Source organism: Tiliqua scincoides, chromosome 13, assembly GCF_035046505.1.
Source record: "Tiliqua scincoides isolate rTilSci1 chromosome 13, rTilSci1.hap2, whole genome shotgun sequence".
In the NCBI taxonomy this organism is placed as follows: Eukaryota; Metazoa; Chordata; class Lepidosauria; order Squamata; family Scincidae; genus Tiliqua; species Tiliqua scincoides.
The window spans coordinates 627,702-654,735 of NC_089833.1; the positions used below are offsets into that span (position 1 = coordinate 627,702).

The 27,034-nt window shown below is 49.9% G+C and overlaps 1 protein-coding gene across 1 annotated transcript in view; it reads right to left on the reverse strand.

Moving 5' to 3' along the window:
• Window positions 1-855: 855 nt before the first annotated feature.
• Window positions 856-27,034, reverse strand: part of CACNG3 (calcium voltage-gated channel auxiliary subunit gamma 3) — a 64,572-nt gene continuing 38,393 nt past the window's right edge. The window contains exons 2-4 of the mRNA XM_066640808.1: window positions 8,915-8,998; window positions 7,263-7,403; window positions 856-1,370 (exon numbers count right to left, since the gene is read on the reverse strand). Coding sequence (XP_066496905.1) covers window positions 856-1,370; window positions 7,263-7,403; window positions 8,915-8,998 — 740 coding nt within the window. The remainder of the gene's footprint in view (window positions 1,371-7,262; window positions 7,404-8,914; window positions 8,999-27,034) is intronic.

The following is a 27,034-nucleotide window of genomic DNA, read 5'->3' on the forward strand; positions in this document are numbered from 1 at the left end:
AGCAAGCGGCAAGCAAAGCCCCCTGTGTCTGCTGACTCCAGACACCTGCCCCTCATGTTGCTGGTTGAGCTCAGGGTCATCCAACCTGCAGTGCTCAGAGCTGACCCACAGGGGGCTGGTTGCAACCAGTGCCTTGGTTGGGATGGAGAAGGGGGGTCTTCTGCCCCACAGTAGTCCTTGACGTGAGAGTTGAATATGCAAGAAAATACAGAGCCCTTCCTGCCCCCACAGAAATGGCTCAGGGCCACGTCTTCCAGTCCCGTGGGAGGAATTTGGAACCCAAGCAATTTTTGATACATGCACACAATCACAGAGAGCCTCCCAACCCCAGCATCACCCCAGACAGAAGAATGAACGAAGGTCTCAGTCTTTGAAGCAGCTGCTTTGGGCTCAGAGCTTCCCCACAAATCCTGCTTTTGGGTTGACGCTGCGCACAGACAGGCCCTCTTCCGCCTTCCCAGCAGCGCTGCCGCACAGTCACCGTTTGAACAGTCCTCAGGGCGCCCTTTTTCCTGTGCACAAGGCTGAGTTCGGTGTCCATTCTTGGGCAGAGAATGAGCGATGTGGGATTTGGGAAGACCCAAATACAGTCCAAGCCAAGCCACCAAGGCCTGAGCGAGGGGGTGGCAATTTTGGATTTCAAAAAACCAGGGTGCCCTGGGGGGGGGTGGGGAGTCCATCGAGGTTTTCTTTGTTCAAAACGAGTTTCACTGGTTACACCATCACTGGGGGAGGGGTGGGGGGTGGGTCACATCATGCAGCCTCAATGACACGTTTCTATACACTGCCAGCAGTGGCAGCAGCAGGGCGACACCCTCTGCCAGCACCCTCTGCCCAGCAGGGGCAGGCCTGCTCTCAGACCGGCGTGGTTCGTCTGTTGGCAGGATTGTTGTGCAACGACTCCTTGAACTCTTTCGGAAGGGAGTTGTGGATCTGTAAAAAGCCATGGTCTCTGTCCGAGTTGAGCAGCGTCCCAATTGTCAGCTTGGAGGGATCCCTGGAGAGGGTGAACATGGAGATGTCGGTGGACGGGATGGTGTTGAAGCCTTTGCCGATGGGCGACAGATCCCGCGAGCGTGGCTCTGTGGACCGGGAGCTGGATCTTCTCCGGAAGCGGTAGCGGTAGGTGGGCAGGCGGGCAAAGGTGGACTTCTTCAGCAAAGCCACCGAGTGGGACTTGGCACGGATCTGCCGGTGCTTCTCAATGTACATGTGCACCGCCACGACCCCCACCATCTCTGCAATGATGAAGGACAAGGCGCCAAAGTAGAAGGACCACCCGTAGGAGTAGCTCTTCTTGGAGTCGCTCTGCCCAGGGTCCCCTGCGCTGGCTGAGATGTAAACAATGATCCCGATGATGTTGCTGAGGCCTGGAGGGAGGAAAGAGGAGAGGGACCGTGAACTAGGCTCAGCGTAGAGGCTCCTCCCTCCAAGCAGGGTGGGCGGGGCTCTGCAATGTACGAGGGAAGCACCCTGAAGTGGACCTCAAAGCCAACATCTCTTGTACAACAGGGAGTCCCACAGTCCTAGATCTGGCTCAGGAGAGACTTTTATAGCACAGACCAGTAGGCAGGTGGGTGGGTTTGAGGGTCTTCCCATTAGCCTTGGACCGCCTGTGATTCTAAAACACTGAGGCCCAAATCCTTACCAATTTTCCAGCACTGATGCAGCTGTACCAATGGGGCATGTGCTACATCCTGCTGTTAGGTGGCAGTCACAGAGGCCTCCTTGAGGTTAGGGAATGTTTGTTCCCTTACCTCGGAGCGGCATTGCCCTTATCTCAGTGCTGGAAAGTTGGTGAGGATAGCGCCTTGAATCTCACTGCTTGCCAGTTTCACCAGTTGGGCCCAGCAGTGGGACCAGCTGCTGGAAAAATTTAATTTCAATAAATGAATAAAGGGTTCAAACCTATCCAAGGAGAATGGGAGAAATGACTAGTTGGATTGCGGTCCACAGGGGTGTGTGTGTGTAATGTTGGTCAGACTGGTTGTTCATAAAGTTCATTTGATAAAACAATTCTATTGGTACGCTTACAAAGTTTTAAAAAAATGAGTCCTCCTGGACCAGACCAAATCTGCCTACTCCAGCATCCTGTCTCCAACAGTGATCAGCAGCTGATCTTTTATAAAGCATGTCTATTGCTGTGTATTAATATTTATTTATTATTTATTAATAATATTTAATATTATTTAATATTTATTTATTTAATAATATTTATTTAATAATATTTAATATTTAATAAACAATATATAATATTTATTCATTTATTCATTTATACCCTGCCTTTTTGCTTACAAACAATTTAAAATACAACATTAAAAACAATCATTAAAACAATTTACAATAATTAAAAATCTAAAAAAACAAACAAACCCCATGGATTCTCATATAAAAAGCAAGAAGCAAGAACACCAGCCAGCCTGTCATTTCTGGCCACTTCCTGTTTAATGATGTCACTTCCAGCCCTCAGGAACATGATGGGGAGTCACGGCCAACAGCCACGGGGGTCAAGGGAGCCACTGGCCGGAAAGGTTTGAGTACCACTGCCAGAGAGGATTTCCTTCACTCAAGACTGACCAATGAGACTGATGGTTCCTGCTCAACGCAGCCATCGCTCGTGATTTACTGGGGCCCAATCAGTGCATGTGTGTTCTGTGTCCGGACAAGAAATTTTCCATTGGCTCCATTTAGACTCGCTTTTGCTTTCCCAAACATACCTACCACAACAATCCTGTCAGGCAGGCTGGGCTGAGTGACGGACCCCAGGTTACCCAGTGAGCTCCACTGCTGAGCAGTTATTTGAATCTGAGTCTTGCCACTGCACTGATCACCTCACTGCCCTTCCCATCTTCTCACCCTTGAAAGTGAGGTCTGCTTGTGCACCCAGCACCACTGCTCCATACCTGACTGTGTCTCAGCTGAAGCGTGAGTGGCAGGTCTGCTTAGCTCCCGCCACTCGTCTTCCATGAAGCAGCCCAGAGTGTCCCCTGGCTGCTTTCTCCTCTCATCTCAGTTGGAAAGAAGGGAGAACAATAGTCCCTTTGTAGGGTGGGGAGGGAGCCTGAGACAAAGGTTCCTCAGAGATGGAGAGGCCTGGAATTACCAGTGACAGCATCAGGAAGTGGAGCCATTCAGCAGCCCCCAAGGAAGGTCTGTTTCCTCCCCAGCTGGTGGTTTGCCAGGTGCCTAATGACTCTGTCATCCAAGCTGAGGCGCCGCAACAGTGTCCCAAGGAAGACATGGAGGGCCGGAGTGTCACAAAGCCTTCTCATTCTACCTGCCCGACGCTCTTGGCCTCTGCTGGGAAGCTCATGGTTTTCAAAAAAACCTTGATCATCAGACTCAAAGTGAGAGATTTTGCTGCTCGGGGCTGACAGAATCTTCTGCATTCTTCATGCATTGATAAACAGACATCATCTTGATATGATTGTTGCCTCAGTTGAGCCCCAAAGCCCAGTGGCATACCTGGCTCTTCTGCCAACAGGGGCCATGCCTTCCAATGCTGTCCTCTACCTGACCCAGAAATAATTGTGGTGACAAGTTGACATCACCATAATTCCTTCTGGTATGCTCTGAGTGGTAGCACACCACTCAGAGCGGCTGCCCACTTTCCCCCTTTTCTTTCCAAGGTGAAAAAAGCAGGTGGCTGTTCAGAGGGGGCAGACTGCCACTCCCAGGCATGCCACCCAGGGCCCTGTAGCCCCTCCCCCAGCTGTGCTAGTGCCAAAGCCCCATCTCACCAAAATGCTAAGCAAGACGAGGAGTCATTTTCCTGAGCCGGGGCCAGCTGTGGCAGTGTGGCCAGTCTCAGCCTCCCATTGCGTGAGGAGTTGTTGTCTTCAGTGCTGGCTGGCTAGGATGGGCCAGATTTTTTTTTTTGGGGGGGGGGCAGGTGAAAGCATGTGTGTGGGGGAGGGGTGAATCCCACATGCCAGACTCTTTCCACCCACACTAGGAAGATCACGGTTTTCTGAGAACTGGACAGCCTCGACCATCAGGTGCCTCCCCTGCAGCCTCCTCTGCAGACTGGCCCTGCCTGGATTCTTCCTCTCTGGTTCTCAGATGGTGACAGAAACACACTGAGCAATTTCCTCCAATCAGTTGGCACTGTTGCGGTTGTGCCTTTGTTCAGGACAGTGGTTTCCAAACTTTCTAGTATCAGGACCCACTTCTTAAAATGACGCTCTATTGGGACCCACCCAGCTTTACAAGACTAAATAAAATGGTTTCACTTTTTCAGCCACTCTCAAGCCTTTGTTTTTATCCTTTCTACTATGGGGGGGGGGAACCACTTTTTGGAGTGTTTGTTGAGCTCCACATTCAACAGAACAGGACCAATCTGGTGGTCTTGTGTTCCATTTTGCCTGGCCCTTGATAAAAACCCAGGTATGTTTGCCAACTCACGAGTAAACGTGCATGTGCAGCTCAGTTTCACTTTCCATAGGGCTCTATACATTTTTCCTTGTCAGCTTGGAGGGGGGACTTCCTTCTTGAGTGTTTTTAGGGGCCTGCGTTCATTTTGATCAGGACCATTCTGGTGGCATCGTGTCACTCTCGGCCTGCCCTTCGAAGTGGACTGAGGCATATTTTCCTACTCATGACTAAATAGACACACATGTGGCTCACTTTCCATAGGGATCAATACATTTTCCTTCTCAGCTACCAGCTTGTCAGTGTCAGCTTCACGACCCACAAAAATTCAGGTTCAACCCACTGCTGAGTGCAGACCTATGGTTTGGAAAAAACTGATTTAGGATAACTGTAATCTGTTTCCATGGCAATGTATTAACCAATCTTTGCAACAAGAACTACGCCTGTCACAGCTGCCCGTTTTTGCTTGGCTTCAGGTCCAGGCTGGTGAACAGTCCTGCAGGATTCAGACTGCTCAAGATTGTGCATTTCTTTGGCGATCCTAATCAAGGTATTGCGGGATTTTGATAAGACTCTCCCCTGGACACCACTCCATATTCATATCTGCTCTCAGCTTTCCACTACCGATGGCTCGTTCTCGCCTCAGCTCAGCTTCAATTATTCACCCAGCCCAAATACATTTCCTGCTTTCCCACAAACACAGCGTGAGCAACCCAGCCCTCTCCCCACCAGCCCAGAGCATGAAGCATTGCCAGTGGAGTACACGCTGCATGCTCTGGTGGAGGGAGCACATCCAGGCAGCTAAGGAGAGGCAACAATCTTTTTCCTTACCTCCCTGGGGGCCACCTGGCCTGCAATGGGTCTCCTCAGATGCGCACCACCTATTTAGCTCTATAGAGATTGGCCTCCACTGGTCTCCTTGGAGCTATGCCAACTATTTAGCTGACTCAGATCTAGGAGGCTCAGGGATGTGTCAGAGAAGAGGATCTTGGAGTGTCCCACATCAGACCTGCCCTGAGAGCAGATCTGGGACTCGGAAGCACTTAGCAGACAAGAGAAGGCTGGGGTGATGCCTGCTCCACTGACTGCCCCTCCAGCTTTGGTCCCATTGAAAGCTTTTTCTTTTCCCTCTCCCACAGCACCAGAACCTGGGGACAACCACTAAAATGGAGTGTCAGGAGAGTTAGAACAAAGAAAAGAAAGTATTTATTTACCCAGCTTCTAATCAATCTGTGGTAAATCCCCAGCCTACTCCTTGCTTCTGTGAGTAGAATGGCCAGCCCAAAGGCACCCCCAAACTTGAAATTCCTGGTGATATCACATTGTTGTGGATTAATGAATGACTCAAAAAAGCTGCCCATTCTATGTCAAAGAGATGGGAAAAGTGGAAAAAAAAATCTCGGGGGAAAATCCGAATGTTTCTGAGAATAGTTTTCCTAGTTTTTCCAGTTGACAAATGGCAATAATTTCTTTTTCAGAACAAACCTGAGCATTTTTTATGTAGTAATTTTTCAGTAGCCAATGAAACTGTTGCCAAACTCTTGCTTCCACAAAATGTCAGCTTCTTCTCCCGTCTTTCTAGGCCAAATGGGAGCTGTGGAAGGTGCACACCAGCAGCACTCGTGACATTTTGAATTGAAAGGGGGGCAGTGGGGAGCTTCCTCCAAAACCTAGGCTGTCTGAAACACTAGAAATGGGAACCAAGTCAGAAAGCTTGAGATGCCCCCAAAGCCGAGATCTGGGGCTGAACAGCTGAGATCCAGCAACCCTCGTTTGGGCTCACTGCGATTTCAGGACTGCTTTTGGCATTTCTGCATTCTGCCATGAACAGCTTTGAAGATCCTCACACAGAACAGCCTTAATACAGTAGTTCCCAAACTGTGGGTCGCCACCTGATTTTCAGTGGGTCACGAAACTGACAAGCTGATAGCTGACAAGGAAAATGTATTGAGCCCTATGGAAAGTGAAACTGAGCCACACATGCATGCAGTGGCATAGCTAGAGAGGGTGCAAAGCACTACGTTTTGCAGGGAGTCTCACTCTCCCTCCCCCTCCCCTTCAAAGCCAGGCCTATGTCTCTGTTTTGCTCCCCTGACCCACAATGGTGCCAAAGGAGAGGGGGAGTTGCCACTTGCACACTGCCACGAGGCTCCTTGCAAAACCTGGTGCTTTGCATCCCCTCTAGCTGTGCCACTGCAGGTATATTTCCTGTGTCCAATAACCTGGATGCTTCAGGTCTCATTTTGTTACAAGGCAAGTTCAAGTGATGACCCAGAGTGGCAGGTTTGGACAGGCAGCAGCAGAAGAGGTGCCACAAGCACTTCTGTCCAATTGTATGGAGCCACAAGAATTCCCTCTTGGTATGTTCTGTGATCGCCATGCGGAAGAAGAGCCCATAAGCAAGCATTTGCCTCAGCAGTGGCATAGCCAAAGGCCCCAGAACCCAGGGTGGTGATATGGTGAGTCACATGACGTCGTGATGCATTTGTGCATTTGTGCATTTGTGCGATAGGCAACTGTGCCTCAGCTCTAAGCAGAGGCCAGGTGGAGGGGAACACAAGACCACCAGAATGGTTCTGATCCAATGAACACGGAGCTCACCAAACACTCCAGAAAGTGGTCTTCCTCCTGTAGCAAAAAGGATAAAAACAGCGGCTTGAGCAGCAGGTAAAGTGAAATGGTTTTTTTTAAGTCTTGTAAAGCTAGGTGGGTCCTGATATAGTATCATTTTTAAAAGTGGGTTCCAGCGCTAAAAGGTTTGAGAACTGCTGCCTTCACACATCCTTGAACTTAAGCAAGGGACCTGGAACAGACCTGATTCTGGACAGATCCCAAACCAGGTTCGCCAGCCTTCAGTCCTCTGCAGTCAAGTGAGATGAGCCGGGACTCACCTGCTGACACAAAAAATATCCCTGCACTCAGAATGACGTTGAGTTTGTTCTTATAAAATTCACTGGCTGCCACACACAGGCCTCCGAAGAACAGAAGACCCACACTCAGTATGGGGAAGATGCTGGAGGCTCTCACTGCACCTGGAAGAGGAGGAAGAAAAGACAACACCTGGTCAAGCAGCTCTCCCTAAGGATCTTCAGTACAGTGGCATAGCAAGCAGGGGGCAGGGGGTGGGTCACCCTGGGCGCCAGGCTGGAAGGGTGCTGGGTGAGGCTCAATTAAGTTGGCGGCAGTGGTGGGAGAAGCAGCTGCCTCCTCGTCTTTCTGCTGGCTTGTGATCTCGCAGTTGCCCTGCTCCTTTCTCTTTGGAGACTGAGCAGTGGCAAGATTGCAAGTTGGCTGATAGAGGAGACAGCAATGGAACTTTCAGGATCTTGCATCTGCTCAGCCTCCAAAGAGAAGGGACAGGCAGGTGGCAAGATAGCAGAAGCACCCCATCACCACAGCCTTCTCTTCTGGGAGAACCCAGAAGTGACATCACGTGCATCACTCACCATATCACCACCCTGGGTTCTGGAGCTTTTGGCTATGCCACTGCTGAGGCAAATGCTTGCTTATGGGCTCTTCTTCCGCATGGCGATCACAGAACATACCAAGAGGGAATTCTTGTGGCTCCATACAATTGGACAGAAGTGCTTGTGGCACCTCTGCTGCTGCTGCCTGTCCAAACCTGCCACTCTGGGTCATCACTTGAACTTGCCTTGTAACAAAATGAGACCTGAAGCATTCAGGTTATTGGACACATTTTTTGTGTGGCTTCTCAGCATCTTCCATTAAACCACAACACCCATGGCTGGAGTTTGAAGAAGGATGGGGAAATGTTAGCCCAAAGAGCCAGTCCATTGTCAGGCATCTAAGGGCGCAATTCAAACCCTGCATCAGGCTGGAGCAAGTCCCTTGTGCCAACCCATGAGGATTGCAAATGTGCCGTAAACCACATTTGCCCCTCCTTGGGAGCAAGCTTTGCCAGCACATGGAGGTGCACTGGAGCATGGAGGCTGCACCCAGCTGCTGTGGTAGCTTGGCCAGGTAGGTTGCATTGGGCAAGCTTGGCCAATGCAGGGATCTGGGGAGGGCGGGGAGGTGGCAGGGATGAAGCGGGAGGGAGGGCAGTCTGTTCTCCGTTCTCTTCGGACTTGTGCCACCTCCTGAGGAGGTGTTATGCCAGATCCCAATCCTGTTCCCCGAGCAGTGTGAAGCAGCTTGCAGCCGCTCCCTTCTCCCCAGAACTGAGCCACTCCTGAGGCGGCACAAGTCTGAGGAGACCCATTGGGGCTGTGGTGGCTTACCCGGGGGTAAGGAGAAGAGTTTCCCCTTATGTCCGGTTGAGCCACTTCTGGCCCCAATCTTGTGCTGGATACAGCGCAGGCATCCTGGCCTGCCTGATCCAGGGTAAGACAGGATTGTGCTGTAAAAGACATGGGAACCCCTGATGGATGCCATGCTTTGACAAATGCCTGTGCGATATTCTGGGAAGGGCTCTGCTTGAAAATGGGATTCGTACATATGCTGTATCTACAATTTCCTTTTAAATTTGTTCCATGCAGGTGTGCCCCCCCTCACACAGTCTCCCCAGGAGTAGCCAACTTACGCAGCAGGTACTCAGCCGCGTCCTGTTCATAGTCTGCGTCCTCCGGAAAATGATTGATTTGCTTACAGATTCCTCGGAACGTTCCTGGTAACAGGAGAGCACAGGAGAGACGTGTAAGCGAAGGCATCTCAAGTTCCTCCACCTGGCTCAAAATATTTCTACATTCCGTGAGCAGAGGAAGAAGACCGAGCGAATGAAACAGAAGTCAGACTTTCATGGAATCCTAGACTTTGAAGACCCCTAGATGTTGGGGACATCTAGGCCAACCCCCTGCTTGCAACAGGACAATTCTCTCTGGTTGGCAACCTTCAGTCTCGAAAGAGTATGGTATAAGCCTACTGCACCCAGTATTCCCAGGCGGTCTCCCATCCAAGTACTAACCAGGCCTGACTCTGCTCAGCTTCCAAGAGCATGGTATAAGCCTACAGCACCCGGTATTCCCAGGCGGTCTCCCATCCAAGTACTAACCAGGCCTGACCCTGCTTAGCTTCCAAGATCATGGTATAAGCCTACAGCACCCAGTATTCCCAGGCGGTCTCCCATCCAAGTAGTAACCAGGCCTGACCCTGCTTAGCTTCCGAGATCAGGCATGTGCTCTCTAGAGCATCTACGAAAGGTACCTGCTGCTTGGAAACCTCCAGTAAGGGAGACCCCCATCACCACTTCCCTTGGTAATCAATTCCATTGCTGAATAGCAACTAAAAATTTCTCCTGATTTTCAACTGGAATCTCCCGTCCTGCAGCTTAAACCCGTTTGATTGAGTTCTCTTGGGCCAGCAGACTAGAAACCTTTGCCCTCCTCCATGTGACTCAGCTCTTCAGGCATTTGAAGAGAACTTCCCGGTCCCATCTCCCCCCATAAGAACAGCCCTGCTAGATCGGTCAAAGGCCCATCTAATCCAACTTCCTGTATCTCACAGGTGCCTTGGGGAGCACACAAGACAACAAGATATCCGCATCCTGTTGCCACTCCCTTGCACCCGGCATTCTGAGGTGACCCACTTGAAAACCAGTCCAGGAGGTCACACATACCCATTATGGCTTGGAACCTGTGATGGACTCCCTAAATCTGTCTAATCCCCTTTGAAAGGCTGCCTGGGAATGGGAATGGGAGACGCTTGAGGGGGGACATGATTGAGACATACAAAATTATGCAGGGGATGGACAGAGTGGATAGGGAGATGCTCTTTACACTCTCACATAATACCAGAACCAGGGGACATCCACTAAAATTGAGTGTTGGGCGGGTTAGGACAGACAAAAGAAAATATTTCTTTACTCAGCGCGTGGTCAGTCTGTGGAACTCCTTGCCACAGGATGTGGTGCTGGCGTCTAGCCTAGACGCCTTTAAAAGTGGATTGGACGAGTTTCTGGAGGAAAAATCCATTATGGGGTACAAGCCATGATGTGTATGCGCAACCTCCTGATTTTAGGAATGGGTTAAGTCAGAATGCCAGATGTAGGGGAGAGCACCAGGACGAGGTCTCTTGTTATCTGGTGTGCTCCCTGGGGCATTTGGTGGGCCGCTGTGAGATACAGGAAGCTGGACTAGATGGGCCTATGGCCTGATCCAGTGGGGCTGTTCTTATGTTCTTATGAATAGGATCCGGCATAAGTGCTGGATCCCGGCTCTGCCCCTGCCACCCTGCCACTTGCCCATGGGACTACCTGCCCATTGTAACGCCTCCCTTTTGCCCTCCCCACCCACACCGGCTTGAAAAGGTTGGCGCAAACCTACCAGGCCAGGTGCCTGCATCAGCATGGGGAGGCCAGTGCGCATCCTTGCGCCAGCCTCCTCGACTCCCAAGTTGATGCAAACATGCTTTACAGGATGTTTGTGACACTCCCAGGTCAGTGCAAGGGACTTGCGCTGGCCTAGCGCGTCCTTTCGATTGTGCTCAGAGAATCACAGAATCATATAGTTGTGAAGGACCCACAAGGTCATCCAGTCCAACCCCCTTCCTGTAGCAGTAACTCCTCCCAGAGCATCTCCAGCAGGCACTTGTCGATCCTCTGCTTGAAGTGAGGGAGACTCTGCCACTTCCCTTGGCAATCTATTCTATTGCCGAACCTCCCTGACGGCCCAGAATTTCTTCCTGATGTCCAGCCAGAATCTCCTCTCTTGCAGTTTGTACCCACTGGAGCTAGTTTTGCTCTCAGAGGCAGTTGAGAACAAATTCCATATGACAGCCCTTCAGGTATTTGAAGAGAGCTGCGATATCCCTCCTCTGCCTTCTCTTCTCTGAGCTGAACAGACCAAGTTCCCTCAAACTTTCCTTGTACGGCTTGTCCTCCAGCCCCCTGATCATCCTCATCGCTCTCCCCTGAACCTGCTCCAGTTTGGCTGCATCTTTCCTAAAGTATAGTGCCCAGAACTGGACACAGTATTCCAGGTGAAGTCTGGCCAACGCTTCCTCCAAGGTTGGTCCCACCAGGAGGTCAGTGCCTCAGGCAGCAGGCTGGTGCCTGTCTGCTTGCCCTCCTGCCTGCCCTTCCTCACACTCCCTGGACAGGGCAAAGTGCAGAGGAAAGCTGAGACTCTAGCCCAGCATGCTTTTTTCTCCACACCTCCTCTTCCCTTTCATTCGTAATCCTAATTATTTTCCAAACTGTGCTTCTGAGTTGCAATCCCCCCTTTTCACCAGAGTCAGTCTGAGGATTGGAACACCAGTGACCTTTGCTGCCTGGCCACTCAAAAGAGCATCTCCACAGAGATGCTGGCATCGATTGTCATACTTAGATTTACTTACTGATGGTGGTGTTGAGGGGACAGGGTGTGTCAGCCCACTGCAAGCTTCAACATTCCCACCAATGACCATGCAGCTTTCTGGATGACCTTGGGCCAGTCTCTCTCAGCCTGAGCCCCCTCACAGGGTTGTTGTGAGGACAAAAGGAAGGCAGGGGCTATGTGCACCATTCCGACCCCCTTGGAGGAAGGGTGGTATAAATGGTGAAAAATGTGATCACCAAGAATGTGGACTGGGGGTGTGGAAACTTGAGTGGGGGCCTCCTAGAGGAAGGACTTCTGTATTTCAGCAGGGAGTGAAATCCTCTTGGGAACACGTTGCCAAAAATTATAACCTTTGTTTTCACAGAGCAGGCAGGTGCCTGATTCTGATCCTAAACATTGGCTCAGTTAGTTGGGGTTTGGCTACAGTGACCAGTGCCGCTGTCCAGGGTTCCAGGCTTAGGGTCTTCCCAGCACTGCCTGGAGATGTTCCGGGGAAGGGAATCTGGGGCCTTCTCCATCATGTCTGCTGATTCTTAAATTTTAGAAAAAACTTGCTGCTGGTTGAATCTGTTGAGGTATCAGCAATCTGGAACCCCACTTGAGTGTCGACTTCCTATTCTGATTGCATCTCACTTGTTGCGTCTTGATGGCATCTAATGATGTATAAATATTCATTTCTAGAATGCAGCAACCTCATCATTCCCAGCTCATTGTAGAGCTCTCTCAGCACCTCACAGGAACAGACTATACCAAATGACAGTTAAACAATGACAGCACCACTGAGGCACTACAAAGGAGAGGACAGAAACAGCTCACTACCATCACACACCACACCACCCCTTTCCCACTAGGAACCTGCCTGTTTTCTAAGGTCATCACTGGAGAGACCTTTCAAGGATGCATAATGGGAGAAGGCCTTGAGGTGGACTCAGGTGTATGCCTCTTGGCTCCAGAAGATGCTCACGTTTTCCTAGCCTTGATAATCCACTTTTGTTTTGTCTTGATCATGAGACTGACCTTGCTTTATCTGGGAATCAACTGCTGCATTTTGGAAAACGGGGGCATCACCATTTCCTTTGATCCTTACCATGGCCAGTCCAACTGAGTGGTTGCTTTGGGTGGCAAGCTGGGGCTGCCCACCTCTGCTGGTTCCTCCTCCTCCTGTTCCCTGACAGGAGGAAATTTGAGCCCATTCATTCATTCATTCATTCAAGTTCCATCTCTAATGAGTTCATTTAAATTTTATATTTAAATATTTTTTCCAGCCCTCAACACTGTGCCAGATATTTGATGCAGCCGTCAGCTGTGAAGTTTGGAAACCCTTGTTATAAAGGGGATGAAATGGAAGCTCCGTCCCAAACCTACATTTTCTTGCTTTAAGATCACCATAAAGCCTGTTGATGCTTTTCCTTCCCTCCCCAAACATTTCAGGAGACAGTGAGAGCCAAAAAGTGCTCGTTTATTTCCACCGTTGAATTGCCTCTCCAGGAAGTGCTCAAGCTGATTTACAGCATCATAACATGACCCATTACCGATTTTTAAAAAACCATTTAAAACGAGCACAGGAATAAAACAATTACCCCTGAAATTAAAAAGATGACCAGCAGTAAACGACAGGCAGGGCTCCAGCTTCACCGGGCCTGGAGGCCTGGCAGGAAAGGCCTGCTTTGAGCCAACCTTCTGAAGGAGATTCGAGGACTTGGACCTGCAGTGGGTCTTGACTGAACTGACAGCTGGTGGGGGAGAAATATCCAGCAAGGGTTCAAAGCACAGACTGTTGGGAGAGCAGCCAGCTCCCTTGCACTGATAGACCACAGCGGCTCAGGTGACACCTCATGGCCCACAAAGGCTTAGGAAAGCCAGCTCGCTTGGTGGTCTCATAGTCAGGTACTGAGCATTCATTTCTGAGCAAATGGAAACATACAAGTGGGACAGGCTTGAATCCATTTCCTTTGTTTGCTAAGGAACTCAACATGGAACAAAAATGGACAGATGGCAATTCATGGGCTTCCATTTCCAACATTCCCATCTATTGCCATTAATTGTAGTAGTAGCTGTTGTTGATGATGACGATGAAATAAACAGTGCTCCTTACTTTTAATCAACATCTCCTGGACAGAATAAAAGCAAGATGCCTTGAAATGAACCATTATAATGGAAACCAATTAAAACGATCTTTTGGGTGTCAGAGTCCTGCTCACAAAACCCCCTGCTCACAAAACCACCCAGCAGCCAGGGATGAAATCATGTGGTAGATTTCTTGGGAGAGGGGCACACTGACAGCGCCACCTCTGAAAGAGCCTTGCTCCATACCCCCCAACACCCTCCTATGCACCAGGGGCAATTTCAGTCTGTAGCTTTACTGTTACAGAGATGCTTGCTATAGCCTTGAATGCCATTCAGAGAGAGAGAGGCAGGGAAAATCAATCAATCAATCAATCGCACTCAGTGTCCATTCAACTTCAGGAGTGTCAAACTCATTTCATATAGTGGGCTGCACCAAGAGTGACATCATTAAGCAGGAAGTGATGTCATCGAGCAGAGGATGGTCAGAAGTCAGCGCTTTATTCTCACAGGGGACTCATTAGCTGCAAGTGACAGAAGAGAAAATGTGCAAATCCCAAACCTATTTTCATGCTATGAGACAGCCCAGTTATCACGATGGGAGAGCCCAGTCATGGGAGGGACGACGACGACGACACACGACCCTTTCAGCTGTGGTGCTTCTGCCACAGCATCACTTTGCATTTCAGCAGCTGAGAGATGGCACTGTTGAAAGGCTGGCCCACGTGATAATTGGGCTCTCCCACCACCTCCTTCTATCACACTTCTTAGGCTGCAACCCACATTTTCCTGGGAGCAAGCCTAATTGATTATAATGGAACTTGCTTCTGAGTAGACAGGCATAGGATTGGGCTCTCAGTCTGCCCCTTCCCCCACAGCATTCCTTGCCTTCTGAGGTCTCCTTTGATCTCTCCCTCCCCCAGCCTTGGCAGAAGCGGCGCCCAATTATAAGGGGGCTGGATGAAGACTTCTGGGGGCTGCATCTGGCTGGCACTCCTGGTCTAGTTCTTCAGTTCTTTGTTGCTTGGCCCCTTTCTTCAGTTGCCAGCAGTTAAAACCCTGAAAAGGGGGGGGGGGTGGATTCATCTTGCAGCCTCTAGCACACATATCGAGGCTGGGGCACATGTGTGAACATTGAAGGTGCCGTGCAGGGCACGGCCTATTTCACACACCACAGCAGCTTGTTGCGGTATGTTTCAAACAGCAGATCCACAAGTGTTGGGAAATGATGCATTCCTGCTCCATCTTTAGCTCCACGCCTTGGTTTTCAAATCTGAACAGGAAGGGCCACGGCAGAGCCAAACTCAGCCCTCAGCGATGTGTAGTGGTGATGCGGGGAGGTTCTGGGCTGTCAGTCATTGTACGAAGGGTGACTTACTGGCACGTCTCTATCTCCCCCTGTGAATAAATGTTGGAGGCTAATGCCAGCCTGGGCACTGCTATTTCGCATGCTGTTGCAGGGATGCTGAACCCCTTTAAAAACCAAGCCCAGGTGAATCCAGCTGGCAGCCAGCACGGCCCTTCAAGCAGCAAAGTCCTGTGTTCCCCGTGACAGCCAAAGGCGCCTGACCTTTGATGATGGCGGTGCAGGAGCAGGGCTGGTCAGGAGTTGTGGAAGATTGGAGACAGGCATGTCACAAGGCTGTGTTGAGTCGTGTCTTTTTCTGGCACTCTCCGTTGCCGGGATCGAGAAGGCCTTTCTTGGCCTTGCTTGCAAAGACAGCCCTACGCTGTAAAACGACACCCCTCGCTAGTCCCAAGGACCAGACTGGTTCAGCATCCAAAGGTTTGAATCCAGCTCAGTTCCCTTGACTTCACATTGCTCACTCTCTCCAGAAACAGCCTCTTGGCCTCCTCCGTTCTGGCTGCCACATTAACTCTTTCCTGCCACATTAACTCTTTCCATGCCCCCTCGATGCCAATGCCAGGAAGGCAGCAAGCGACACCCCCCCCCCCAATTAAAAAAAACTGATATCCTGCCCTCAGCAAGGATTCAGGCTTGCTTACCAAAAATGTGAGCCCTGTTGGGACAGGGAGCCATTTAATGATTTAAACTGCTTTGTAAACGGTTTTGTTGAAAATGGCATGTAAAATTATTCTTAACAACAGCAACGACGGACAATAATACTTAACTCAGATTGAAACTTGTATCCAAAGCTGGTCAATAATATTTTTTTTATTTTTTATGTTTGTCATTGATGCTGTTTCATAAATTTTGAATACAAATGATGATTATGATGATGGACACAGCGAACAACCAGGGGTTAGCACAGCAGGGTCTGCTTGAGATAGAAATAGCTGCAGCAGTTGGTGCACCAGCCAGAGCTCTGCAACTCCAGTGGGGGCCAAAATGTCACCCAAGCATCTGGTGTGTCCACCAGGACTCCCAAGCTGCAGGCTTGACCCTTCCAGGGAACCCATCGTCTCCCATCGCAGCCAGTCTCCCAAACAGGACAACTGCTGTCTTGTCCAGGCTTCGTTTTGGTTTGTTTGCCCTCCTTCAGCCCTTCATTTGATTCAGAAGATCCACAGCTTCTGCAGCTGGGAGAAAGGCAGAGAGCTATAGAGTGGGTGTCACCCATGTTGGTGATACCCATTGCCAAGTCCCTGGATAATCTCTCCCAGTGAATGTTGAAGAGTATGGAGGGGCCAAAATGGAACGCAGTGGGACTTCATAAGCCAAAGGCCCACGGCATAAGCCAAAGGCTGCCCCCTAGCCTCTCCTTCTGGCAGTGACCTTTCAGAAAGGACAGGAGCCACTGTCACATGGTGCAGCACAACCCCAAATTTGATAGACGCCCAGAAAGATGCCACGGTTGAAGGTATTGAACAGAGATACATTCCTATTCAGTTCCCAGTGCAGACCATCCTCTGGAGCAACCAATGGCATCACTAAGCGTGCAATCCTAACCCCTTATGTCAGTGCTTTCCAGCACTGGCATAGTGGTGCCAACGGGGCGTGTGCTGCATCCTGCAGTTGGGTGTCACTCACGGAGGCCTCCTCAAAGTCAGGGAATGTTCGTTCCCTTACCTCGGAGCTCCATTGCCCTGATGTCAGTGCTGGAAAGTGCTGACATAAGGGGTTAGGATTGCACCCTAAGGGTGCAGAGGTTTGTGGATTGCACCAGGTGACACCCTTGAGGTATGTGTGTGTGACACCACTACTAGCCAAAATTATGAAAATCTTGGTACTTCTGACTCCTACTAACACCTTCTTGGTTTCCTGCTGGGTCATAATAAAACCTCACTGGCTCTCAGAACAATCAGTCTCGTCAGTCAGTTTTGAGTTAAAGAAATCCACAAGGCAGTTCCATAAGGCAGTTGTGTTTTCCTTTTCTGGTTATTTGGCTGCAACTTTTGAAAGCATACAGTGATTTCAGAGGTGTTTCATTGTATTCTGCATTAACCCATTTCTGCCCAGCCCACAGGTGCACACATTTGATCCCTGTCGCGTGTATGCAACGCTGGGCAGAAATGGCTTAAATTGTCCATTGAATGACATAGAACATGATGGTATTATTCAAAAATACCAAGATTTTCACCCTTTGGGCCATGAGTGGTGTCACCCCTCCCCCCCCAGAGTGTCACCAGGTGCAGTCTGCATCTCCCCACACCCTGCTAGTGATGGCACTGGTAAGGCTCAAGCAGCTGGGGAGGGGAGGCACACGGGAGGCGTGGGTGATCTAAGGAGGCAGCTCCGCCCTTCCAGGGACATCCATGGAGGCTTTTGGTCTGTGAAGCACTGACATCGGGGTCAGCTGCTCAGGAGCAGAGCTTGGAGGATGGATGGAGGCCTCCTGCTGCCAGTGAGTGCTGTGCAGCCACCTGGGGTCCAGGACGTGATCGCGAAGGGTCCTCTGGCATTGGGGAAATCCGGGTGTGGGATCTAGGCGGTCCACTTGATTCAATGGGATCTCAGGGTGTAGCGGCCTCACCCTTTGTAGTGGGGGTCCTAGAATCCCCACAAGGTCCCAGCAAGCCCTGCAATGGGAGCAGCTCTCCTTCTGCTTGGATGAGGCCTGGTGATCTCAGCCCGATGTCTTCCTTGCTGGGACTCCTTCCAGGCACCACCACCTGTCCTGTTCTACTGCAATATTGATTCCTTTTCTCCTTTTTTCTTTTTTTCTTTTTTTAGATTTATATCTCTGTGTATCCAAATTAATCCCAAAGTCTCAGCAGAGGTGGCCACAGGGTTACAAAGTAAGCATCAGAGATCCCGTTAAAATTCAGTTAAAATCCAATTAAGAATCCGGAGGACAGAAGCCAAGCATGTTCCTGCTCCTCTTGCACTTATGGCGCTGCACGAAATGCGATTGACGGCAGAAGAATATGGAAGAGTCAATGTGCCCAGGGATGGGTGGTTGGGCGGAGGAATGGAATACCACTGAGGCCAGACCAGGACACTGAACCAGGAATTGGGAAGCTCCTGGTTCTAATGTTAACCAGGCACTCTCTTGGACTACAATCCTAACTAGGCTTTCCTGGGAGTAAACCCTACTGAACTCATGCAGCTCAGTCCCATTCCCTGACCCTGATGGACCATGCACTCCACACTACGGTGAAGGGGGGGGGGGTGAACATGCAACCCAGGAGGCTACTTCCTGGAGGCCGCCTGTCCTCCAGTGGGTCTCCTTGGACCTACCCAGCTATTTAGCTGGTGTAAGGCCAAGTAGAGAGGAGCATGTTGGACCAGGAAACAAGGGATAGGATATTGGCATGTGCCACTGCTGCTGAGATCCTCCCCATCCCATCCTGTAAAGTGGATGAGACTGAGCTTTTGGCCATGCTGGTGCTGCAGTGGGCCCCCTTTCTCAGTGGGGCTCCTGGTGACTTGACAGGTGTCAGTGGGTCTGTCTTGTAGCAGGAATCCATTGGCCACTCAACGTCTATGCATTGAAAGGCCCAAATCCGGGGTGAATGCTGAATCCTGTCAATTGTGTGAACTCGGCACATGAGCATTGTTCCCCCATGGGAAATTCTGTCAGATGCTCTTTGGTGGGGGGAGGGGTTCAGGAGGGACTCTCACTTCTAGAGCCTCTGCTTGGCATGCAACTGCAGGCATGCCAAGCAGTTCAACTGCTGGCAGCATCTGCAGGTTGGGAATCACCCCCAGATTGGGAAACCCCTCTGCCTGAGACTTGCTGCTCTACTGGGATCGATGGACCAGGTGGTGGCTTCCAACCAGAAGACCAACCAATGGTCTCACTCCGTAGACACAGGGCTGGCCCATCTATGAGGCCAACTGAGGTGGTCGCCTCAGGCAGCAGGCTGGCTAGGGGCCACTCACCTCCACTGCTCTTCCTTCACTCCCGGATCAGAAAAGGAAGAGCAGCGCGAAGCAGGAAATGTTTGGCTCTATTCCCCTCTTCCTTCCCCAGTCTCTGATTGGGCTCTCTCTACCAATCTGCTGCTTGAGGCCTGGGCCGCCCTCTTGGAGGCGCCAACCCAGGGCTTTCAGAATTGGTGGGCTGCAATTTTTGGTGGGCCGCATAGTGCAGAGCAGAGCCTCCAATGAAAATGTGGTTGATGGAAAGAATAGATAGCTAACTGCCTCAAGGCCCGAGGTACTCAATGATCAGAGAGCTGCTGACTGCCCTGCAAAGAGCTCAGCTCCTGCAGATGGCAATTGTCCCGTAAAGAGCTCAGCTCCTGCAAGCTTGTGCAAATACAGGGAGATAGAAGTTTGAGCATCTTTTTTTCTGGTTATTTTTCTTTATAAATAAATAAGTAAAAATATCGTTTCCTTCTAGGCCTCCTTTTCTAAAGAAGGTCTCGTAAACCTAGTTGGGTCCCAACTGAGTGTTTCTTTAAAAAGCGAGTCCTGGTGCTAAAATGTTTGGGAACCACTGTGATAGCCTACCACAGCATCAAGGACCAGAGCATGACAGAACACAATGTTCAGAAAAAAACATTTAACACACCGCCCTTATAATGAGTCCAGCCATCCTCATCTCAGGGCCTGTTTGGAGAATACATGAAAAAAATCCCTTTGCTGAAACTGCTTGAAAAACTGCTTGAGATTCTCATCTGTGCTACCCACAATTCCATGATGGACCAAAGCTGGGTTGTAGTTAATTAAAACTTATTAAGGCAGTGTTCCCAACCTGGGGTACGTGTACCCCCAGGGGTACATCCCAGGACCCTTTGGGGTACTAGAAAATGAATGGAAAAATGGTGGGAAAAGACAGGTCTGTATTAGAATGCCTTGCAGGGCTGGCAAGGCAGGAAGGAAGGCAGCTAGCTGGCTGTGAAAGCCCCACCAACTGCTAGTTTTTGGTTATCAATTTGTGTACAGGGCTGTGCCCCTTAGCAACCTACCGGTTTACGCCAGGATCACATATGCGTCGACCACGTGTGGTCACATGGTCATCGGGGGTGCACACCTCAACCCTCCGAAAGCGAAGGGAGCTCTGCTTCCCTCGCCTCTGGAGGGTTATCTGAGCCTCCCAGAGGCAGCACATGTCAAAGCGCACGTGAACCCCGAAGTCGCACGAGAGGCACGATATCCTTCAGTCTGAGCCTCACAGAGGGGAGGGGAGCATCCCCTTCCCTACGGAGGGTTCAGACTGTGTCAAGCGCCACTTGATGATGGGGATCGTGGTCCTGATCTCTGTTGTTAACTTGCGCACCATTGTATTATCAGGTATGGATCAGTAGTTGAAAACATAAATTTGAAATAACAGCAGCTACATTAAGTACAAACATTTTGCTAGCATGACGGGTAAAATTTATGGAAGTGGGTTGCCAAGGGGTATGCAAGTGGAAAAAAAACAACAACTTGGGGAACCACTGTGTTAGGGAAACACCCCAACTGCCCACTTCCTTTCCCCTCACCAACTATTTTTTACGTTCCTGCTCTGTGGGGAAACTGCCAGCCACACCAGACTGATGTATCGTCCAGGTTTTCTTGAGGTCAGAGAAAAGTTTTTTGGTGGGACAAACCTCTTTCAGGGTAGGCAGACCTCTGTGCAAAGGAAGTCAGCAAAATAATTCCGGAGGCCCAACAAGCTGGGGGGGGGGGGGTTGCCTACTTATAAAATTAGGAGGTTGCACAGACCCACCACAACTTGTAACCTGTGATGGATCCCACCTGTATTCAGTCTGATAGCTAAGGGGGTGCAGGGGGTAGCAATTGCACCGGTAACAAGCTTTAGGGGGGCAACAAGCTGAGCTTGACACTAGCGGCCAAAATTGCGAAAATCTTGGTGCAAATGTGCAAATAATACCATCATGTTATATATCATTGGAAAGGTAATTTAATGCAGAATGCAATGAAACAAACTACATTGGAATATCTGTATTCTATCAAAATGTATGGCCAATTAACCAGAAAACAAAAACACAACTGCCTTGAGGAACAAAAAGTGGATGTCTTTAACTCAGAACTGACCTATGAGACTGATCGTTTTGAGTGCCAATGAGATGTTATTATGATACAGAATGGAACCAATAAGGTGTCAATATGAGTCCTCTTTCATTTCCATGTATCTTAATACAGTTACCCCTGTTAACTGGGTAAAGAGGAACTTTTTTCAAGTGATGCTCCTGCTATATTTAGCAGGGAGAGAGTAATCGTCCCTCTTCACCTCAGCACAGTGTCTCTAACCAATAAGGGTCACACTTTTTAATTATTTTCTTAACTTTGATTTTGTCATGGGGGGGCTACAAAATCTTCTTTGACCCCAGGTTGTGGATAGATGCCTTAGCCACTGGGAGGCGGCAGAGCAAGTGGATGGTGAGTTGCTGGAGGGAGGAGGCAGGTTTTCCCCCAATTTTCACTTTTAAAAAAGCCAGGGTGTGATGTCATTTCCAGTTGTGACGTCACTTCTGGAGCATCATTCTGAGCTCCACACTGGGATATACAAGCATTAGCTCCATCGGTCTGTCCAACCCCCTTTCGAAGGCATCTGGTTCAGATGCCATCACCTCATCCTGTGGTAAAGCATTCTGCAATACCACAGGGTAGTGTTTCTCAAACTGTGTGTCAGACCCACCAGATGGGTCGGGAGCCAATTTCCAGTGGGTCCCCATTAATTTCAATTTTTTTTAAATATTAGACTTGATGCTACCATGAAGCTGCATTTGGGAAAATGTACTTTTAACAGACTACTCTGTATATGCTTTTAACAATGATAGTCAATGGGACTTACTCCTGGGTAAGTGTGGGTAGGACTGCAGCCTAGGATTGTTAAAAATTTTCCTGCTTGATGATGTCACTTCCAGTCACGGCATCACTTCTAGGTTAATGACATCACTCCCAGTGGGTCCTGACAGATTCACATTCTAAAAAGTGGGTCCCGGTGCTAAAAGTTTGAGAACCCCTGCCACAGGGGAGGCAGTTAAATGGACAGTGAAACCAAAGAGGTAAGACACAGTTCTTTGAACTGGAGAGAGAAAATCCTGGGCTGCAAGTTTTCTTCTGAAGCTGGAACTTTGTCTTTGAACTCCTTGCCACTGTCACCCACCCAGCGCTCTCCTACGAGGGTATAAAATTAGTCGGAAAACACTTGTTGCCAATTTTAAATGCTAATTTTTTTAGGGGGGGAGGAAGAATGGGGGGGCTCACCATGTCTTTCTCCTGCTCCTGCTCCTCCTGAGCGCCTGCGTTTGAGAACTCAGCCTGGCCCCTGAGCATCAGCTGTGCTGGTGTGAGATGGGACTTGCCTGGCCTGGAAGAGCCTGAACCAACTGTGGCCCCCTCCCCAATTGCACACAGCCCCCTCCGTGCCCCCCCACTTGGCCCTCCTACACACAGAGCCAGAGAAGACAGTTTAATCCGTCAAGTTCCTCCCACCCACAGCAGAGACAGATAGAGAGAAGCAGCCCCACTCGCGATCATGCACGTTGCTTAGGAACCCGGGTGGTGGGTGCACTTGGAATTGGAAGAGGTGCAGGAGAGAGGAATGGAGAGAAGCCCTGAAGGCAAGACAGCCAGCTTAGCCTCCCTTGTCCCAGCTCCTGGTCAGTGTCCCAACCACATTTTGCAAGCACCAAACATTCCGCAAGTGTTTTGGGGCACCACACCTCTTCCCAAATCCTGCAGCCATTCAGGGCTTCACTTGGGCAGGCTGAGTTTTTTTTGCTTTGAAGTGTGGAAGTCCATCCTTCTCAAAGAAGTGTCTCACAAGACCAGAATCCTTGGTCCATTCTCTACACCAACAGGCAGCAATTCTTCAGGTAGAGAAGGAGTCTAGACTTCCCCAGCTCCTGTGGGGAGAACCTGAGTGGGGCCTCCTGCAGACAAAGCATATATCCTGCCATGGAACACTTCGAGATCATGGGAAATGATGTGAATCCATGACCCGAGAGCCGAAGCTGAAGGACATGACTTATCATTAGGCCAGCAGCACATCATATCTGCGAATTAGAACACATGAACAACAGGAGAGCTCAGCTGGATCAGGCCAAAGGTCCAGCTTCCTGTATCTCACAGTGGCCCACCAGATGCCTCAGGAAGCACACAAGGCAACAAGAGACCTGCAGCCTGGTGCCCTTGCCTTGCACCTGGCATCAGAGATAGCTGACTTCTAGAATCAGCAGGTTGCACATGCCCATCATGGCTTGCAATCCATGGTGGACTTTTCCTCCAGCAGTCTGTCCAATATCCTTTTCAAGGCCAAACGCCATCACCACATCCTGTGGCAAGGAGTTCCACGGACTAATAACACACTAGGTAAGGATATATTTCCTTTTGCCTGTCCTAACTCTCCCAACACTCAATTTAGTGGGTGCCCCTCTGGTTCCGATGTTGTGCGAGAGGGAAAAGAACATTCCTCTATCCCTTCCCTTCATTAAACAGCATCGAGACTTCTGTCCCTGGTGGTTGTGTCTCAACTCAGCCGTTGTCTAATTGCCCTTCCATCAGAGTTTCCCCAGTGTGACTATCCACACAGCTACCTGCTCTGCGATCTTTATCTGCAGAGGCTTCTCTCTCCATCCCTTTCTGGCACTGCACAAATTAGTTATTTCTCTGAAAGTTTTCCCTCGTCAGTCTCAGTTACTTACTTACTTACTCACTCACCTATCAGCCACCTTTCATTTTTTGCCTCAAAAGGATTGCCAGGTTGGAGGCATTCCAAAACCTAAGATTTCTAGTCCCAAATGGGAGGAGATGGAGTGAGGCTGGGGGCACTGAGTTGGGGGCATAGGCTCCATTGGCCAAAAGGCTGAGGAGGCAGGTGGCCCAGCCCCCCTCGTGGTGCTTGGGTCTGATCCACCTTGCCTTGATGGGAGGGGGCACTCCTTAGCTTGCCCACTGCTAAGTTTCATGCCAGCACCAATCTATTTTATCCTCTGACATTTATCTTATTATTTTTTTTTTTTAAAAAAACACTCCCTCCTATTCATTAAAACCCTAAGATAGTTCCCTTGGCAACTGTCTGGTCATGTGATACCCAGAAATATTCTTAGAGTTTGGGGGGAAACACCATAAAAATCAGGTTTTAGTGAAGATCTTGGATCTCTCCCCCTTCATTTAGCAACCCACAGATGCTCCCTCGGCCAACCTTTACCCTCCCCACACCATGCAGATCACCTAGCAAGGGAGAGGAGGCTGGACACTAGTCTGTCTCCAGCATCTCCTCTTGCTCTTCCTGGGCCCCTTGGAGAAGACAGCTAATCGTTTTGCACCTGGTCAAAGATCCCTGGAGTCAGGCTGACCAGATACACCTTTCACCATTGCATAGATGAGGGAATTTGGGCAGGTGCAGTTCAACATGGAAGAGTTTAGAAAGCCACACCTGGCAAAATTCCTTCTTCTATGCAATGGTCGAAGGTAAAGGCACTCTGTTCTCCATTATATCTGTTCACCCTTCCTGGAGCCCATAACTCCTTTCATCAGAATGAACATCACTCAGAGCAGTGGCGTAGCTAGAGGGGTGCAAAGCACTAAGTTTTGCGGGGAGCCTCACCCTGCAGGCGCAAGCGACCCTTCCCCTCTCCTTCAGAGCCACTCTGGGTGGGGGGAGTAAAATGGAGGCATTTGCTTCTTCTCTGGGTCTTCTCTGGCATTCACCTCCCCTGCCCGGAATGGCTCTGAAGGGAATGGGGAGGGGCTGCTTGCACTCTGGGTCCCTGCAAAGCTTAGTTGTTTGCCCCCCTTCTAGCTATGCCACTGACAAGAGGCTGGAAATATTCTCTCTCTTGGAAAAAGAAAAGAAAAGAAAAATCCTTGTTTTGTGCTACCAGAATTCTGCACCCAGAAAAACAGAACCTCAGCATTGGATTAAACTTAGCCAATCTGCCTGGCAGGAAGGAAGCCAAGCCCTTGAGCTCAGAAAGGCCTCATGGAGCTGAGTCCACCTCCAGCTCCCCCCCCCAACAGTTCAAGTCTCACCTCCGCAGCCTTAAAGGCCATTTTGAATTGGATGGGGGGACAGATGGACATTATTCTGCAGGTTGCCTGGGCCAGCTCCTAGGTTTATTCAGTCAACAATAAGAGCTGTCCAGCACCGGGACAGTCCGCCTTGTGTGGTTGTGGACTCTCCCTTGTGGATGGCTGCCTGTCACGGATGCTGTCACAGTGGCCTGCACTGATTAGGGGGATGGACTAGACAGCCTTTTGCTCTGGCATTCTGAGTCAACATCAAATGATGAGAAAAGTGCTGGCTGCAATTTGCTGGTCAGAAAATAACCTTTGCTGTGTTTATTTTTACTCCACTTTTCCAACTCACAGCGTGGCTGCTAGAAATAATGGAGGCCTTTTCAAAACAAACACAACAAAATGAGATGCCAGGTGGAGGGCAGCCGTGGGCAGGTGGCAGGTGGCAGCAGCAGGCACACCTGCTAAGCTTTGCTGAAAAGGCTGGGCAGCACAGGTTGCCATCTCCTTGACTGGCCCTGCTCCTGTGCGGTGGATGGAACCCTGGCACCCAGGAGTGAAGCAGAGGACCTTTTTCTGGCAGGGTGAGCCTGGGGTGGGAAAAGGTGCCCGAGCATCACCCTCCGCGTCAGGCTGCTCCCAAAGGCACAGGAGAAAGGGGGCCAGTGACAAGGGTGGCCACAACTAGGGAACAGTGGTAGCCTCCTGTGCTGGGGGAACAGTCGCAGTTTGAGGTCAGGGTACTGTATTCAATTTTAGCCTGCCCTAGAGGGAGGAAAGCAGGGGCTTAGGTGGCTGTCAGAAAGAAAGCAAACTTACAAAACTCACTCCCTGGCATCATGTTGCCCGGTTCTAACTGGTTTTGATGAAAGTCAGCAAGTATCAGCTGAGAAGGGAACTGATTGTTGCTAGATTTCAACTAATGCCACCTGTAGCCTCAGGATCAGACTAGAGCAGGGGTGTCAAACATAAGGCCCAGGGGCTGGTTGCGGCCCACGAAAGCTTTTTATCTGGCCTCAGGCTTTCAGCTGCTGAGCAGCGCTGAGGTGTTACTTCTGAAAGGGCAGCCCACGTGAAAACTGGGCTCTCCTATATCTTGAAATGTGATCAAGATTTCTGTATTTTCTCTTCTGTCAATAAGTTCCTAAGTGAGAAAAAGTGCTTATTTTTGGTTATGACCTGTTTAGTGACATCATTTCTTGCCTAATGACATCACTTCTGGCCCTCAGCATGCACCATGAATGCCGTTCCGCCTTCAGTATGAGTTTGACACCCCTGGACTAGAGCAAATTTCTCAATGCAAATGAGCAAAAACACCAAACACCTTTCCCACTTATAAAGAAAAGTGCTTTTTACAATTGCAGCTCAGACTCATGCATGAGGCAGCTGTAGTGACACACCACCATCACCAGGAGAAACCCAAGACCCTGCCCTTCTTGGTGGGAAGGGTCAAGCAGGAAGAAAGTTGACATGACAGTACCCACACTGGACAAGGAGTCACCTTGTCATGTCAGCCAAGGAATTTCTGCTGTTGTCATGCAGAACCGTCAAGGAGGCCCACTGAAAAGGACAGTCCTCTCTGAGGTTGTGTGGCATATCTCACTCCCCTAAGAACGTCAGAAGAGCCCCACCGGGTCAGGCCAACAACCCATCTAGTCCAGCTTCCTGGATGGCCCACCAAATGCCTCACGAAGCACTACAAGACAACAAAAGACTTGCATCCTGGTGCCACTCCCTTGCACCTGGCGTTCCAAGGTAATCTACTTCTAAAACCAGGAGGCTGCATGCTGCCATCATGGCTTGTAACCTCTGATGCTCTTTTTCTCCAGAAATCTGTCCAATCCCCTTTTAAAGGCATCCAGCCCAGATACCATCATCACATGCTGTGGCAAGGAGTTCCACAGACTAATTTCAAGCTGGGTAAAATTTTCTTTTGTTCTAAATCTCCCAGCACTTGATTTTAGTGGCTGTCTCCTGGTTCTGGTGTTGCGTGGGAGGGAAAAGA